This window comes from Haemaphysalis longicornis, unplaced genomic scaffold, assembly GCF_048455015.1.
Source record: "Haemaphysalis longicornis isolate Haplotype H1 unplaced genomic scaffold, Haemaphysalis longicornis Haplotype H1 scaffold_8, whole genome shotgun sequence".
In the NCBI taxonomy this organism is placed as follows: Eukaryota; Metazoa; Arthropoda; class Arachnida; order Ixodida; family Ixodidae; genus Haemaphysalis; species Haemaphysalis longicornis.
The window spans coordinates 17,167,512-17,181,324 of record NW_027526445.1 but is presented as its reverse complement, the minus strand read 5'-3'; the positions used below and the strand labels follow the sequence as shown (position 1 = coordinate 17,181,324).

The 13,813-nt window shown below is 46.4% G+C and overlaps 1 protein-coding gene across 1 annotated transcript in view; it reads left to right on the top strand.

The window, feature by feature from the left end:
• The first annotated feature begins 1,265 nt into the window (after positions 1 to 1,265).
• Positions 1,266 to 13,813, top strand: part of LOC144148203 (uncharacterized) — a 53,026-nt gene continuing 40,478 nt past the window's right edge. Inside the window, exons 1-3 of the mRNA XM_077679787.1 lie at positions 1,266 to 1,306; positions 1,658 to 1,714; positions 3,232 to 4,200. Coding sequence (XP_077535913.1) covers positions 1,266 to 1,306; positions 1,658 to 1,714; positions 3,232 to 4,200 — 1,067 coding nt within the window. The remainder of the gene's footprint in view (positions 1,307 to 1,657; positions 1,715 to 3,231; positions 4,201 to 13,813) is intronic.

The following is a 13,813-nucleotide window of genomic DNA, read 5'->3' as shown; positions in this document are numbered from 1 at the left end:
ATCACACTAAGCAGGCAAGAGCCGTAAGTCGCTTCTTATTCTAAAATGTGACGTAATGAACGGGTGTAGCTTGCCGGCAGATTGCCATCTGTCCTATTGATAGTGTCCTTGGTCTTTTGAATGAACACGGATTCTGTAAGTAATCTCGTGGTCGGGTTCTTTTCCTTTGCTATTATAGGGCGTTATCCCCGTCGATGGAATGACCGTGATCATCGGCATGCTTGGCCAGGGCATTTGACGCTTTCTTGTTGCTGCCCACGTCCCTTTGGTGTTCCTTTAATCTCCTTCTGAAGTTGCCAGTTTCGCCGTCGTAACTGCAGCTACAGTCTGCGCATTGTATCTTGTAGACAACACCGGGGTATCTCTAGCTGTCCAAGCGATCTTTCACGTTCACGAGCTGATTCCTCAGCTTGTTGGACGGCATGTGGGCAACGCGAAGGTCATACGTTGAAAAGATACGGCTTAAAGCTTCGCTCACCCCAGGAACGTATGGGATGCCGGCGAGTCTCCTATATGACTTGCCCTGGGATGGCGTGGGATTGAGAACACGGTCTGCGGCATTCTTAATAAATTTCTCCGGTTATCCGTTCGTCAGTGATTCTTTATGTATGATTTCAAGTTCTTTCTTCCTTTCGTCGTCACTTGAGCAAATACGTGTTGCCCGCGTCACAAGAGAAGAAACGACGGATTGCTTGTGACAGGCTGGGTGGCACGAATTAAAATTCAGGTAATGTCCGGTGTGCGTCGTCTTCCTGTGCACAGCAAACGAAAGACTAGTTCCGGTACGCCTCAGCTGGACATCGAGAAAAGAAAGGCTGCTGTCACACTCATATTCTGCAGTGAACTGTATGGATGCTTCTATCGAGTTAAGAAGAAGCAGGAGCCGTGGAGCATCGTTCCTATTGATGATGCAGAAGCAGTCGTCCACGTAGCGGACGAATATCTTGGGCTTGGGATCAAAACCAGCGAGAGCCTTCTGTTCAATGGCTTCCATGACCAAATTCGCCGTAGTAACGGATATGGGAGCTCCCATGGCAGTTCCGTGGATCTGCTGGTAAACCTGCTCGCGGTAGGTGAAGTATGTGTTGCCTAAACAAAATTCCAGCAACTCACACACGTGTTGAACCTCCAAAGGTGTGCGTTCCGCGAGCGTTTCGTCCGCCAGAAGGACCTCATTGCATGTCGCTACGGCCAAGTCGACAGGAACCGAAGTGAAGAGCGACTTGACGTCGAAGGACACCAATACGTCGTCTTCAGCCAGGGAAATGTCCCGGACTTTCTCCACGAAAGCTGAAGAATTGGCAATGTGAGTTGCTGTCTTTGCGGCGAGCGGGGCCAACACTTGGTGTAGGTAAACCGAAAGTCGGTGCAGCGGCGACCTTGTGAAGTAAACGATGGGCCGTAGCGGAACGCCTGGCTTATGTACCTTCGGTAAACAGTACATTTCAGGTGCAGACCCGTTTGTACACAGGAGGCGATAGTAAAGGTGCTTCTGCTGCGGCGGTACCAACTGAAAAATCTTTGAGAGCTGCTTCTGCAGTTTTGCTTGAAGGTTTCTTCATTGCTGCGTGAGTATCCCCGTCCGAGAGCAAATCCATCATCTTCTGGTCGTACTCACTTCTGTTGAGTATCACAACGGCGTTTCTCTTGTCCGCAGGAAGTATGGCAATAGAGGCATTATTCCGGAGTCCCTTGATGGCTTCTTTCTCAGACGGTGAGGACCTGGGTTGAGGGCCGCGCGTCCTCCACTTAGATAAAACACCGATTGCGCGGGTGCGAGCCTCGTCTCTTACTTCGTGACAAAGCTGTGCGATGGCTCTCTCCACGGCACAAACCACTCTCGTCGGGTTCGGGGAGTCGCCTGAATTGAAGTTTATTCCTTTGCGTAGAATGGCAACTTCAGATGCAGTAGGTTTGTACAAAGACAACTTGAGGACGGCGGCTTTAGTTTGGGTGGGGTCCTGCGGCCTGAGTGCGTCCAGTTTCCTTTCCTGCGACTTTCTGCAGTTCCGTTCCTTTAGCGTCGCCATAAAGTTGGCGTGAAACTGCACGTCCCGGAAGTCCTCAACAATGATGTGTTCCAGCTGGCGCCTTGCCAAGAACGTTCTTGTTTCCAAATTCTTGATTGTCTGCCGGCATTCTTGGACGCGTGCCGACACTAACTTTTTCTCGGCGTCTCGAATTATCTTGTGGCCCCACGCTGACGCTACCGGTGACTTCAAGCGTAGACTTTTCGGCACAAGGCCTTCCACTTTGCACGTTTTGTTGAAGCAAAGATGGCACTTGAAGGCAGCCATTCTTGACGTAAGAGACACGAACTGGCGAATCTTCATTACGGCGTCTTGCCCGTAGTTAGTTCTGACCAAGGACACTATCAATAGGAGAGATGGCAATCTGCCGGCAAGCTACACCCGTTCAATACGTCACATTTTAGAATAAGAAGCTACTTACTGCTCTTGCCTGCTTAGTGTGATCAAGGAACCCGTACGGGTTCCGAAACGTCTCTGTGTTTTTCACCTTGACTTGGTCAGTGACCGCATTTCGTTTTTCATCATGATACCTGACCAGACGAACTTTCGTCGAACTCTTGACTACATATCATACAGAACTAACTACGGGCAAGACGCCGTAACGAAGATTCGCCAGTTCGTGTCTGTTACGTCAAGAATGGCTGCTTTTCAAGTGCCATCTGACCTTCAACAAAAAGTGCAAAGTGGAAGGCCTTGTGCCGAAACGTCTGCGCTTGAAGGAACCGGTAGCGTCAGCGTGGGGCCACAAGATAATTCGACGAGCCGAGAAAAAGTTAGTGTCGGCGCGCGTCCAAGAATGCTGGCAGACAATCAAGAATTTGGAAACAAGAACGTTCTTCGCAAGGCGCAGCTGGAACACATTATTGTTGAGGACTTCCCGGACGTGCAGCTTCACGCCAACGCTAAAAGAATGGAACTGCAGAAAGTCGCAGGAAAGGAAACTGGACGCACTCAGGCCGGAGTACCCCACTCAAACTAAAGCCGCCGTTCTCAACTTGTCTTCGTACAGAGCTACTGCATCTGAAGTTGCCATTCTACGCAAAGGATTAAACTTAAATTCAGGCTACTGCCCGAACCCGACGAGAGTGGTTTGTGCCGTGGAGCGAGCCATCACACACCTTGGTCACGAAGTAAGAGACGAGGTTCGCACCCGCGCAATCGGTGTTTTATCGAAGTGGAGGACGCGCTGCCCTCAATCCAGGTCCTCACCGTCTGAGAAAGAAGCCATCAAGGGCCTCCGGAATAATGCCTCCATTGCCATACTTCCTGCGGACAAGGGAAATGCCGTTGTGATACTCAACAGAAGTGAGTACAACCAGAAGTTGATGGATTTGCTCTCGGACGGGGATACTTACGCAGCAATGAAGAAAGATCCCACGACAAGGCTTCAAGCGAAACTGCAGAAGCTGCTGTCAAAGATTTTTCAGTTCGTACCGCCGCAGCAGAAGCACTTTTACTATCGCCTCCCGTGTACCAATGGGTCTGCACCTGCAATTTACGGTTTAGCGAAGGTACATAAGCCAGGGGTTCCGCTACGGCCCATCGTCGACTTCACAAGGTCGCCGCTGCACCGACTTTCGGGTTACCTACACCAAGTGTTGGCCCCACTCGCCGGAAAGACAGCAACTCACATTGCCAATTCTTCAGCTTTCGTGGAGAAAGTCCGCGACATTTTCCTGGATGAAGACGGCGTATTGGTGTCCTTCGACGTCAAGTCGCTCTTCACTTCGGTTCCTGTCGACTTGGCCGTAGCGACATGCAAGGAGGTCCTTCTGGCGGACGAAACGCTCGCGGAACGCACACCTTTGGAGGTTGAACACGTGTGTGAGTTGCTGGAATTTTGTTTAAGCAACACATACTTCACCTACCGCGAGCAGGTTTACCAGCAGATCCACGGAACTGCCATGGGAGCTTCCATATCCGTTACTACGGCAAATTTGGTCATGGAAGTCATTGAACAGAAGGACCTCGCTGGTTTTGATCCCAAGCCCAAGATATTCGTCCGCTACGTGGACGACTGCTTCTGCATCATCAATAGGAACGATGCCCCACGGCTCCTGCTTCTTCTTAACTCGATAGAAGCCTCCATAGAGTTCACTGCAGAATATGAGTGTGACACCGGCCTTCCTTTCCTCGATGTCCAGCTGAGGCGTACCGGAACTAGTCTCTTGTTTGCTGTGCACAGGAAGGCGACGCACACCGGACATTACCTGAATTTTAATTCGTGCCACCCAGCCTGTCACAAGCAATCCGCCGTTTCTTCTCTTGTGACGCGGGCAACACGTATTTGCTCAAGTGACGACGAAAGGAAGAAAGAACTTGAAACCATACATCAAGAAATACTGACGAACGGGTACCCGGAGAAATTTATTAAGAATGCTGCAGACCGTGTTCTCAATCCCAGGCCATCCCAGGGCAAGTCATATCGAAGACATGCCGGCATCCCATACGTTCCTGGGGTGAGCGAAGCTTTAAGCCGTATCTTTTCAACGTATGACCTTCGCGTTGCCCACATGCCGTCCAACAAGCTGAGGAATCAGCTCGTGAACGTGAAAGATCGCTTGGACAGCTAGAGATACCCGGGTGTTGTCTACAAGATACCATGCGCAGACTGTAGCTGCAGTTACGACGGCGAAACTGGCAACTTCAGAAGGAGATTAAAGGAACACCAAAGAGACGTGGGCAGCAACAAGAATTGTCGAATGCCCTGGCCGAGCATGCCGATGATCACGGTCATTCCAACGACTGGGATAACGCCGCTATAATAGCAAAGGAAAAGAACCGAGCCACGAGATTACTTTTAGAATCCGTGTTCATTCAAAAGACCAAGGACACTATCAATAGGACAGATGGCAATCTGCCGGCAAGCTACACCCGTTCATTACGTCACATTTTAGAATAAGAAGCGACTTACGGCTCTTGCCTGCTTAGTGTGATCAAGGAACCCGTACGGGTTCCGAAACGTCTCTGTGTTTTTGAGCTTTACTTCTCAGTGACCGCATTTCGTTCTTCATCGTGATACCTGACCAGACAAACTTTCGTCGAACTCTTGACTACTATACTTCCGTCTCATAGCGGGTTCAAATCGGGGAGGTCTGCACCTTTATTCTATCACTCAAACATGAAACTGTCCGAATTCCTTCCAATGTCCTTGGCATCCTACACTCTGTAAAGGACACCAACCCAAACTGAAGCCGCTCGACGAAGGTGGACAGGTAGCATTGAGATGTCAAACTACCAATTTTACATCTACCACCACCACAATGGCACCGGCATAAAGCATGGTTGGACATGCAATTCCCCACCCCCGTGCATCCCCGACCTGTGCACTGATAAAGAAGAATGCGCTGATGCCGGATACATATTTAGGTATGAAATATATCGGCAAAAAAGTCGCTTCGAAAGCCCTCGAAGCTGAAGAGCTCTTGGCTCACGCCGGCGTTCCAACGGCAGAAGTTGTCTTTCACCTTGCGGGATGCGCTACTATTCGACAAGGTGGTTTTTTAGGCATCATCGGCGTATTCAATTGTTGTCATTTTTAGGCCTAATCGGGATTCTGTTGTTCCCCGCAATCATCTGATAACGGGGTTACTGCCATTGTCATCCAAGTGCAGAACATGTGAATGTGGCATTCGTGGTGGCGAGGATAATACCAGTAGAGAAAGAGGGTTTAGTGGTGTCGAGGAGTAGCCTCGTAGGGGTGCGAATTAAAGCAGCGTCACCGGAATAAATACTAGGTGGTTAGACAGATATTCTTTTGCAGCAAAACGAAACAACACCGGAAGGGGCTTAGTGCAATGTGTCGCTGCCTTCCAGTAAGAATGCACTGGAGACAAAGTTATGGTCAGTAGCAAAGTATGGACAAGAGCAATAAAAGAAGTGCTAGACGACGTGGAAAAATAAAGCCCACACGCAATGTTTACATTTTCTGCGGAATGTGAGGAGTCTATTTTTACATCAGTATGTTACATTTTTTTTATTTGTACTCAGAACTTTTGACATCCTTTTGCTCAAACCGTCTTAGTTCAATTTTTGTTTTATTTGTTATTCCTAATAAATTTCTACTATAATATTCCTATCTGACATTGCCAATATCGAAGACACGTAATTGCCAACAATTATTTTTTGATACCGACCAACCAACCAACCACCCACTCGACTGCCCAAAATACTCCAGCTTCATGCAAAATAATGCCGCCAGGTCACCAGCGCCAGTCATTACGCCGCCCTTACCCAACGTCGCAAATAGCCACGCAGTTAGGCTGCGACCACTATAAGGTATTACTCTTTTGATATGCTCGCCAGGTGGGTATATTCGTGCTTCGCTGCTATCACTCGTTACCATTGGGGAATCTTAAAATCACACATTGGTTCGGCGACAGTACTACTAATTAAAATTCCGAAGCTTTCAACCAATGACTGGAAGTGGGGATTACGAGGTTGGAGATAGTGAACATGAGTTACAACGAGCTTGAAAACGTTTTTAATGAAGGCCCCAATTTGGAGATGGAAAACCAAAAGTTTCTACATGGGCTTAAGGTTAGCGTAAAAGCTTCCGGCGCAACGGGAGGCTCAGATTGCTGATCCGAAACCGGCATGACAGGAGAAGTTGCCCATATTACGAGCAGTTGGCCGAACAATTACCGCACGGAGTTGAATAAACCACTCAGTAGTCATTACATTATTATTTGTGGGCATTTCATACTGAATGTCAACAAAACGCCTCAGCTCGTTGCTATGACAAGACCAAAAATTTACCTTCCCATGCAGCAAAAATGAAGAAACGTGCAAAAGCTATCTCATATCAAATCTGCGTCAAACGTGCATAAAAAACCACACTAAAAGTGCTGCCAAGCATGTCTGAAAATGCGTCTTATGGATCATCGATGGTTCAAAAACCAATTCGCAATCGCAAAAAAGGATGCAAAGATTTTTTCTTGGACTAAGTAACAGCATCTACGAATTAACTGAAACGTATAAACATACGTTTTTAATGGGGCGACGTGATGGTGTCATGCTCCTTCTTTACGATCAGTGCGTGTATTGTCTTATGTTGAAACGTGAGTTTTTTTGCGACTTTCAAATAGCCGTTTAGTCACATTAAAAGCCAGTTTTGCCGACGCGGAGTGTGTCCAAGATGGATGGATGGATGGATGGATGGATGGATGGATGGATGGATGGATGGCCAGGTTTTTAAGATGCGGCCCTGTCCTTCCTGCGTGCGTCCGTTGTTGTTGTTTGCAGCCACTCTCCCCCTCTCCTCTCCAATAGCGAACACTCTCTCGCGAGGGGCGTTAAATTGGATTCGATTGGATTGGCTTGGCGTGGGTTGGCTTGACTTGGATTGGATTGGATTTGGATTGGATTGGATTAAAGTGAATTGTGTTGGATTTTGTTGCGTCATAGCCGCGGCACTCTCTCCGCGGTCTCCTCTGCTTCGGGCGCGCTGCGCATATAACCGGTGTGCCGCTCTTCGGCGGCCTTTCGGTCGACGGTTTCTCTGGGCTTGCGCTTGAACCCCCCTCAACGTCGCATCACACCAGGGTTCCCGCGAGGGGAGGTGGGCGTAATTTTTTCTCTCGAAGAAAAGACTTGAGAGAAAAATCTGCAAACCGATGCTTCATGATATTTTTAGGTCCGACAAAACGGCTGGGTATTACACCACTTCAAAATTATAATGGGAAAAACACTACACCAGAAGCCTGTTACACAATTTAAAGTCTGCAGGCAACCAAACATCATAGGAGTTATAAATTTGTGCAGTCATACAAAATTGCAGACGTCTAATTTTACGCATTTAAAATTTTCACACAATATATGTTACACAGTTCTGAAGGCCACATAGTCAAACCAAGAAAAACATATATATGTACACATACATATATGCACGTATATCTACCTACGTACGCACACATAAATACACCCGACTATACAGCGCGAGTTCAGAGAAATTCTTTTGATTGTAGTGCAAAGGCATTTACACACGTGATTCAAATCGGTCCAAGGCTGAAAAATATTTTTCAGTTCAATGAACATTAGTGTGGGAAACAGTTTAGCACAAATTTTATAATTATATTCCAGAATAATTATATACTTTGGCAATTTCAGCGGGAGAGTTTAACGGTATTTAATGCGAACGAGAGGTATGGTTCATGAAATGATGAAATGAAGTGACGTAGATATGTAGGTCGATACTTTGTTAGCTCTAGACTGTTTTTTGATGCTACAGAACTTTTGTAAAGGCATCGGAGCCTAAACACGTGCAAGCTAGGTACTCCAAGCTGCTTGAAATGTTTCTTTCCTTAAGATCATACTACGGTACATTAGCCAGCACCCTCATTGCTCGTTTTCGTGCAATGAGAAGGCGATGCGCATTATGCTGTGCGGTCATTCTCCAAACACGGTGGCAATACTTAATCAAGGTGAAGTATAGGGAACCTAAATTAGGAGTTTGACTTTTGTAGAATGAGTTAATAGGTGATTACATAGGAGGCAGTTTATGGTGTTCATTATTCTATTTCATATTATCAACGTGTATGTTCAAACCAAGGATCTCGAAGAACACAGGTCCACAAGATTTTATTCTGAGCATGATGTGAATCCTGTCATAACCTAAGAAGAATTCTATATTCTCAGTTACTAGCTTATTTCATGTTCAGTGTCTGACAGTTTTGGTTTTATTCGTATTACTTCAGGGCAATTTGTTTGCCCGTGTAATACGAATATTCAAGAAATGCGTTTGCACAGCGGGAAAATTCGCCTGTTTTGTATACCGGGCCGCAATTGCGATATCATCAGCTGAGCTACCACATGAATCAGAAGGGGATGTGGAAAATGTGCTTTACATATACAAAAAAAACAAAATATGCACTAAAATACTTCCTGAAGGGAGGGGACCAGATGACTCGACATCAAGCGCGATGTCATCAAAATACACCATTTATATAAAATACTTGAAGCAAAACCGCCCTTAACAACATGTTTACACTAAGGCCTCAAGGACTGGGTTTTTGAATAGTAACGAGTTGCCAGTTAGGTCAAACACCTTGGAGAAGGAAACAAATTATTGTATAACGTGTCAGCGCTCTCTCTTGGCAGGAGTTTATATGCTGCCTTCGCGTTACCATCGCCTTAGCACGACTTACCATCGCTCGTTAGGGGAAAGGGTGGGGTGAATAAGAAAATAAAAAGAGGATGGGTGGGATTTTTTTTGGCTTAAATAGCACTCTTCTATCATGGGGTGAAAATGAGCTTGCTGTTTACGGAAAAAGCAGCCCTTTTACTGACTAGGGAACTATCCCTTCAGGTAGTGCCGCTGAAGGAAAGAGGGTGATTGGTTCTTTTCGATACAGTGCTCGCCGCTTACGTGTTATGTTAATTATGTCGATTACATCTCGCGATCCCCTTGTAAGTGACCGTAGGTTGACTTTTGGACCAAACCTTATTCACTGCATAGTAAAAATATCCGCGCGCGTTGGTCGGTAGGAAAGTTTTTGCCCTCCACAAAAAAGAGTGCGGGAAAATATACTAATTATACCTTTCTCTCTCATGAGGCATGCAGCTCCTCAAAAGACAAAGCACCCACCGTGATACCAAGCCTTACTGAAAGTTTCTTATTACCTGCTTCGAATCTCGACCCCCTTGGCCATGATCAGGAGATTGAAACCTAGGGCAATCGCCAGCTCTTCCGTTCCTTCTAAATATTTGAGTTGAATAGATGGCCTCGTGATCATGTCCCTCCTGGTTGCCAACACCGCCAGTGCTCTGGTAATCGTCTTGTTTTTTGACGGGTCTCTGAAGACGAGACACTCTTTGCTCTCTAGCAGCTTGTGGAGAGCAGGAGCCCTGGCTTCACACCTGCCAGAGTGGCGACTCGGATTCATACTGGCGCAAGACTGCCCACAAGACTATCGACCAGTCTAGTCCGAGTTGCGAGAGTCCGAGGAGTCCTGGCGAATCGGACTCCACAATTTTCCTCTTTTGTTGCTTGGGTGATCTGAAGAAAACCTGCGTCTCCTCGAATAAGGCCTTCGCTCCCCACATTTTGCAGTGTGCGGACAAGCTTCCAGCTCCACTGGTCTGCTCACCCGCGTAGCGATGCTCTCTGAGCCTGGTGTTTAGGCACCCACCTGTCCGATACAGCTTCTTTTCGATACAGCTTCTGTCCGATACAGCTCGCGAACCGCATGTAGTACGTGGAAATGTTCAAATACTGTCCCCAGTGAGAAGGTTGTGTTTGGTACCTCCATATCTGGCCGTCAAACGCTCACTTCCCCACTACATAACTGACGTGCTGGCGCTACCACAGCAGGGCGAGCGGCTCGACCGCTGACTACCCCGCTCAGCTCGGGCAGCCAGCATAAGGCGGAGCATGCCCATCGGTTGCTAAAAAACGAAAAGCGGACAAGCATAGTCAATGACCGTGCGTACCTCGAAGCTGTACGGTCTCTAAGGGGTATTGTGCGCGTTGGTGATGTCATGGCATCCACAGCGATTTGGAGGGGCGAAGGGAGGGTGAAAGCTGCAGGCCTTATTGCCAGCCCTATTGATGAACAGAAGTTACCTAATACTTAACGCTTTTAAACCATTTTTGTGGGATGCCGCCCTTAGATAGTACTCCAGTGATTGCGCACGTAACATCGCAACCTTTGGAACCCTGTTTAGGGCCCCTTTTATTCAAGAAAGAAGAAAATGTGTGATCCAAGTGGGGATATTTGGGCGAAAGTTGAGAAGTAGTTCGTGGAAAAACTGCACGAGTTTGTAAACCTGCATGAAAGGCTGAATGTAGAATATGAAGAAAACTGGAAAGTTGCGTTTTACAAACGTATTCCTTGAGATTTACTATTACCCAATATAATTTTCGAATATAACGTTGTGATTTTCTAAGTACTTGGTGTATTGAGAGTGAATAAAATAACCCACAACCTTGGGTATGGTGCTTGGTAGAAAAATTACCTTGAAGTTTAAAGGTGAAGTGCAGTCCCCAGATTGAAAGGTTGGTACTACCTCGGCTATCCAGCCATCATTGAGCATAGCACCGTTCATAAAAGACTGAAACAAGTGCCATCAGAGTTCTACAGACTGTGGGATATACTTTTCAGTACATTGTATATAATACCAGTAGGATCTGAAATAGATACAATTTAAAGTTTTCTTAAAATGGACAGCAGTTCCACGTCAGTTTGTATGGAGAGTTTCCAAGCCCCATTGAAAGATTCGATAAGGGTTGCGTGGCTTCATTTCATGCGAATGAATCCTTTAAAGAAAAATTCGATCCCTCATTCTGCGCCTGCAGGCTCTCTTGAATATCCCCATTAAGCAATACCATGCATAAAATGCGGATCACTGCTTCACGAAAATGTTTCAAAATACCAGAGGCTACAAAACTGCTAACAGGTATACATCACGACTACACAGGTTTGCACAACGCGCAATACATAACCTGCTAGCACATAATCAGTGGGAGTGCAGATAGAGCAGCAGTGCCGGGACCAATGGGTCGACCTTCTATTTGAGGTGTTTTCCCGGAGACTTGGTTCCAGGTTGCCAACTGATAGACGAAGGAATAGATAGTCCTGGTTGCGAATGGTACAAAGCACCAAGGGAAGGCCGGCTGGTCCTTGCCCAGCAGATGCATTGTCGGTTGGCCAGGGGAGGTCCTGGCAAAGCTTTTGAACGGCACTGACGGGAGCCGACCCACGACAGCCAGCAGCAGCACCTGAAGGTAAGTAATCTGTGAGTGGACTGACGGTTGTTGAAATACAAGAAAAGGCCACACAAAGATCAAATGCTCAGATCAAGCGGATTTGTAATCGCTTAAGAACAATAACTTTGGAGGCAAAAATAAGAACATTCCAGCAACATATAAAGTTAAATTTAGGTTACGCAAAGATGCATTTGGGTATTTATGTATAACCAAAGCTCACCCCTAAGATAATTTGCATTGAACGCATGCTAGCGAGCTTACCTGGGTCCCTAGCTTTCAATTGTGACTGGTGTGTGCTCGGTGAGGATCCTCTATTGACTGCCTGGCTTGCCTTTGCAAGTTAGGTTCTCCATTATAAATCGATTTTAGTCCGGGCCCACAGCTTTCTTGTTAGCCTTTGTACGGCCTGATATTTGGGATAATGTGAAGTTGACATCTTGCTAAACTTTAGGCACTTAGTTACAACAATCGAGCTTTGTTGTAACTCCGATATCGAGCTTCAAAGTTACCGTGAGCTGCTTCGACGAAATCAAGTGCACGCTCTTCAGCATGTACTTCGACGTCATCTGCTGCCCACATTGCTTTTTCGTATACCGTGAGCATTCACGAGTGTGTACTGATCACAGCGCTGTGCAGCTCACGCGAAATTCAGACGGAATCTGCTGTAGCGAAGGCAGACCTAGCGCACAAACACCAGGGTGGTACAGAACCTCACGCGATGTCATATAATAACAAGCCCTCTACTACAGCGCGAGAATCGTAGCAAAGGTCTAGCTCCGCGTAATTTGATGCTGACTGGCTCGGAAACCGTGCATTGGTAAATCCAGGTCGCCCAGCAAGTATGCAAGTCCCGTAGGATTTCAGAGAAAATGAGACGAGGGTTTAGTGAACCCCTGACCCATAAACACCAAAACCCATTCCAAACAAGCGCAGGTTAATACAACTTTTCTACTTACCCTAGCAGAAGCGATGTTTCCTACGTAAGATACTCCTTTCTTGACGTCTTCACTACCCTAATACCTATGCAAATTGTACGGCAGCTATGCTATTCAATTTTAACACACAGTCTTTTGACACGGGCGGTGATGATTGTTCATCCATTCCCGTGTGTTCAACACATGAACATGTCAGAAGAACTGACATTACCCAATGAACTTATATAAGTACAATTTCAGCTGGAAATCTGCAGATAACTGCGAAAAAACGTGCGAGCGGTTCTGTGCACAGCAAAAATGCGGGATCTTCACAAACGCTCACACAAGGTTAGACATATTTGCCGGGCTGCATAGCAGCACCTGTAGGTTTAACAAAAGTCGGATTACTACAGGAATATTGCTAATAATTTTTCTGTTTCGGAAATCTACAATGTTTATATCTCCAAATTGAGGCTTTTTACGCAGAAGTACATTTTAATGAAACACCCTGACATATTTAGCCTGATGTTCAAGAAGTTTTGAAGTCCGCTTCTCCGGTTAATTTGCGGCGGTTTCTTTTATTTGAGAGAAAGAGGCAACAAATATTATGATTTTTACAGACTGCAAATATGAAGGTGGTCGCCAATGTCAACGTGGTTGAAAGCAAAGTACAAGCAGGTATTGTTGTAAAAAAGAGCTAATTAATTCCTCACAGCGAAAAAAAAAGGCGTGGCCGAGATTCGAGCCAACGACTGTCAAAACTGAACCCGAGTATCCTACCGCTGCGCAATATCAACATTGTTTTCTTCTTTATTGCTTGATAACGATACAGAACATAACTTACCCAAAAGCACACAAGTACCCTCACCAACTCATTTGTTGTGTCCTGTGCCTAGAATTTCTTTAAACATGCCAGAATATCAATTACGCTTGTCCACTCCGTCGGGTAATGCTGGGTTGACGCACATCGCACATTTAGCACGCACTTTCGATGAAATTTTCTTTTACGGGATTGGCGTGGGAGTCTGTATTGTCGACAGATTTTCTAGTTATCACCACGCATGCAAGATCATTAACATCATCATGTCGTACGAAATTCCACCATTATTAACAACGGGCAATTAGCGAATACTGTGTGGGCTGATGGGCAGTTCTTTTTAGAG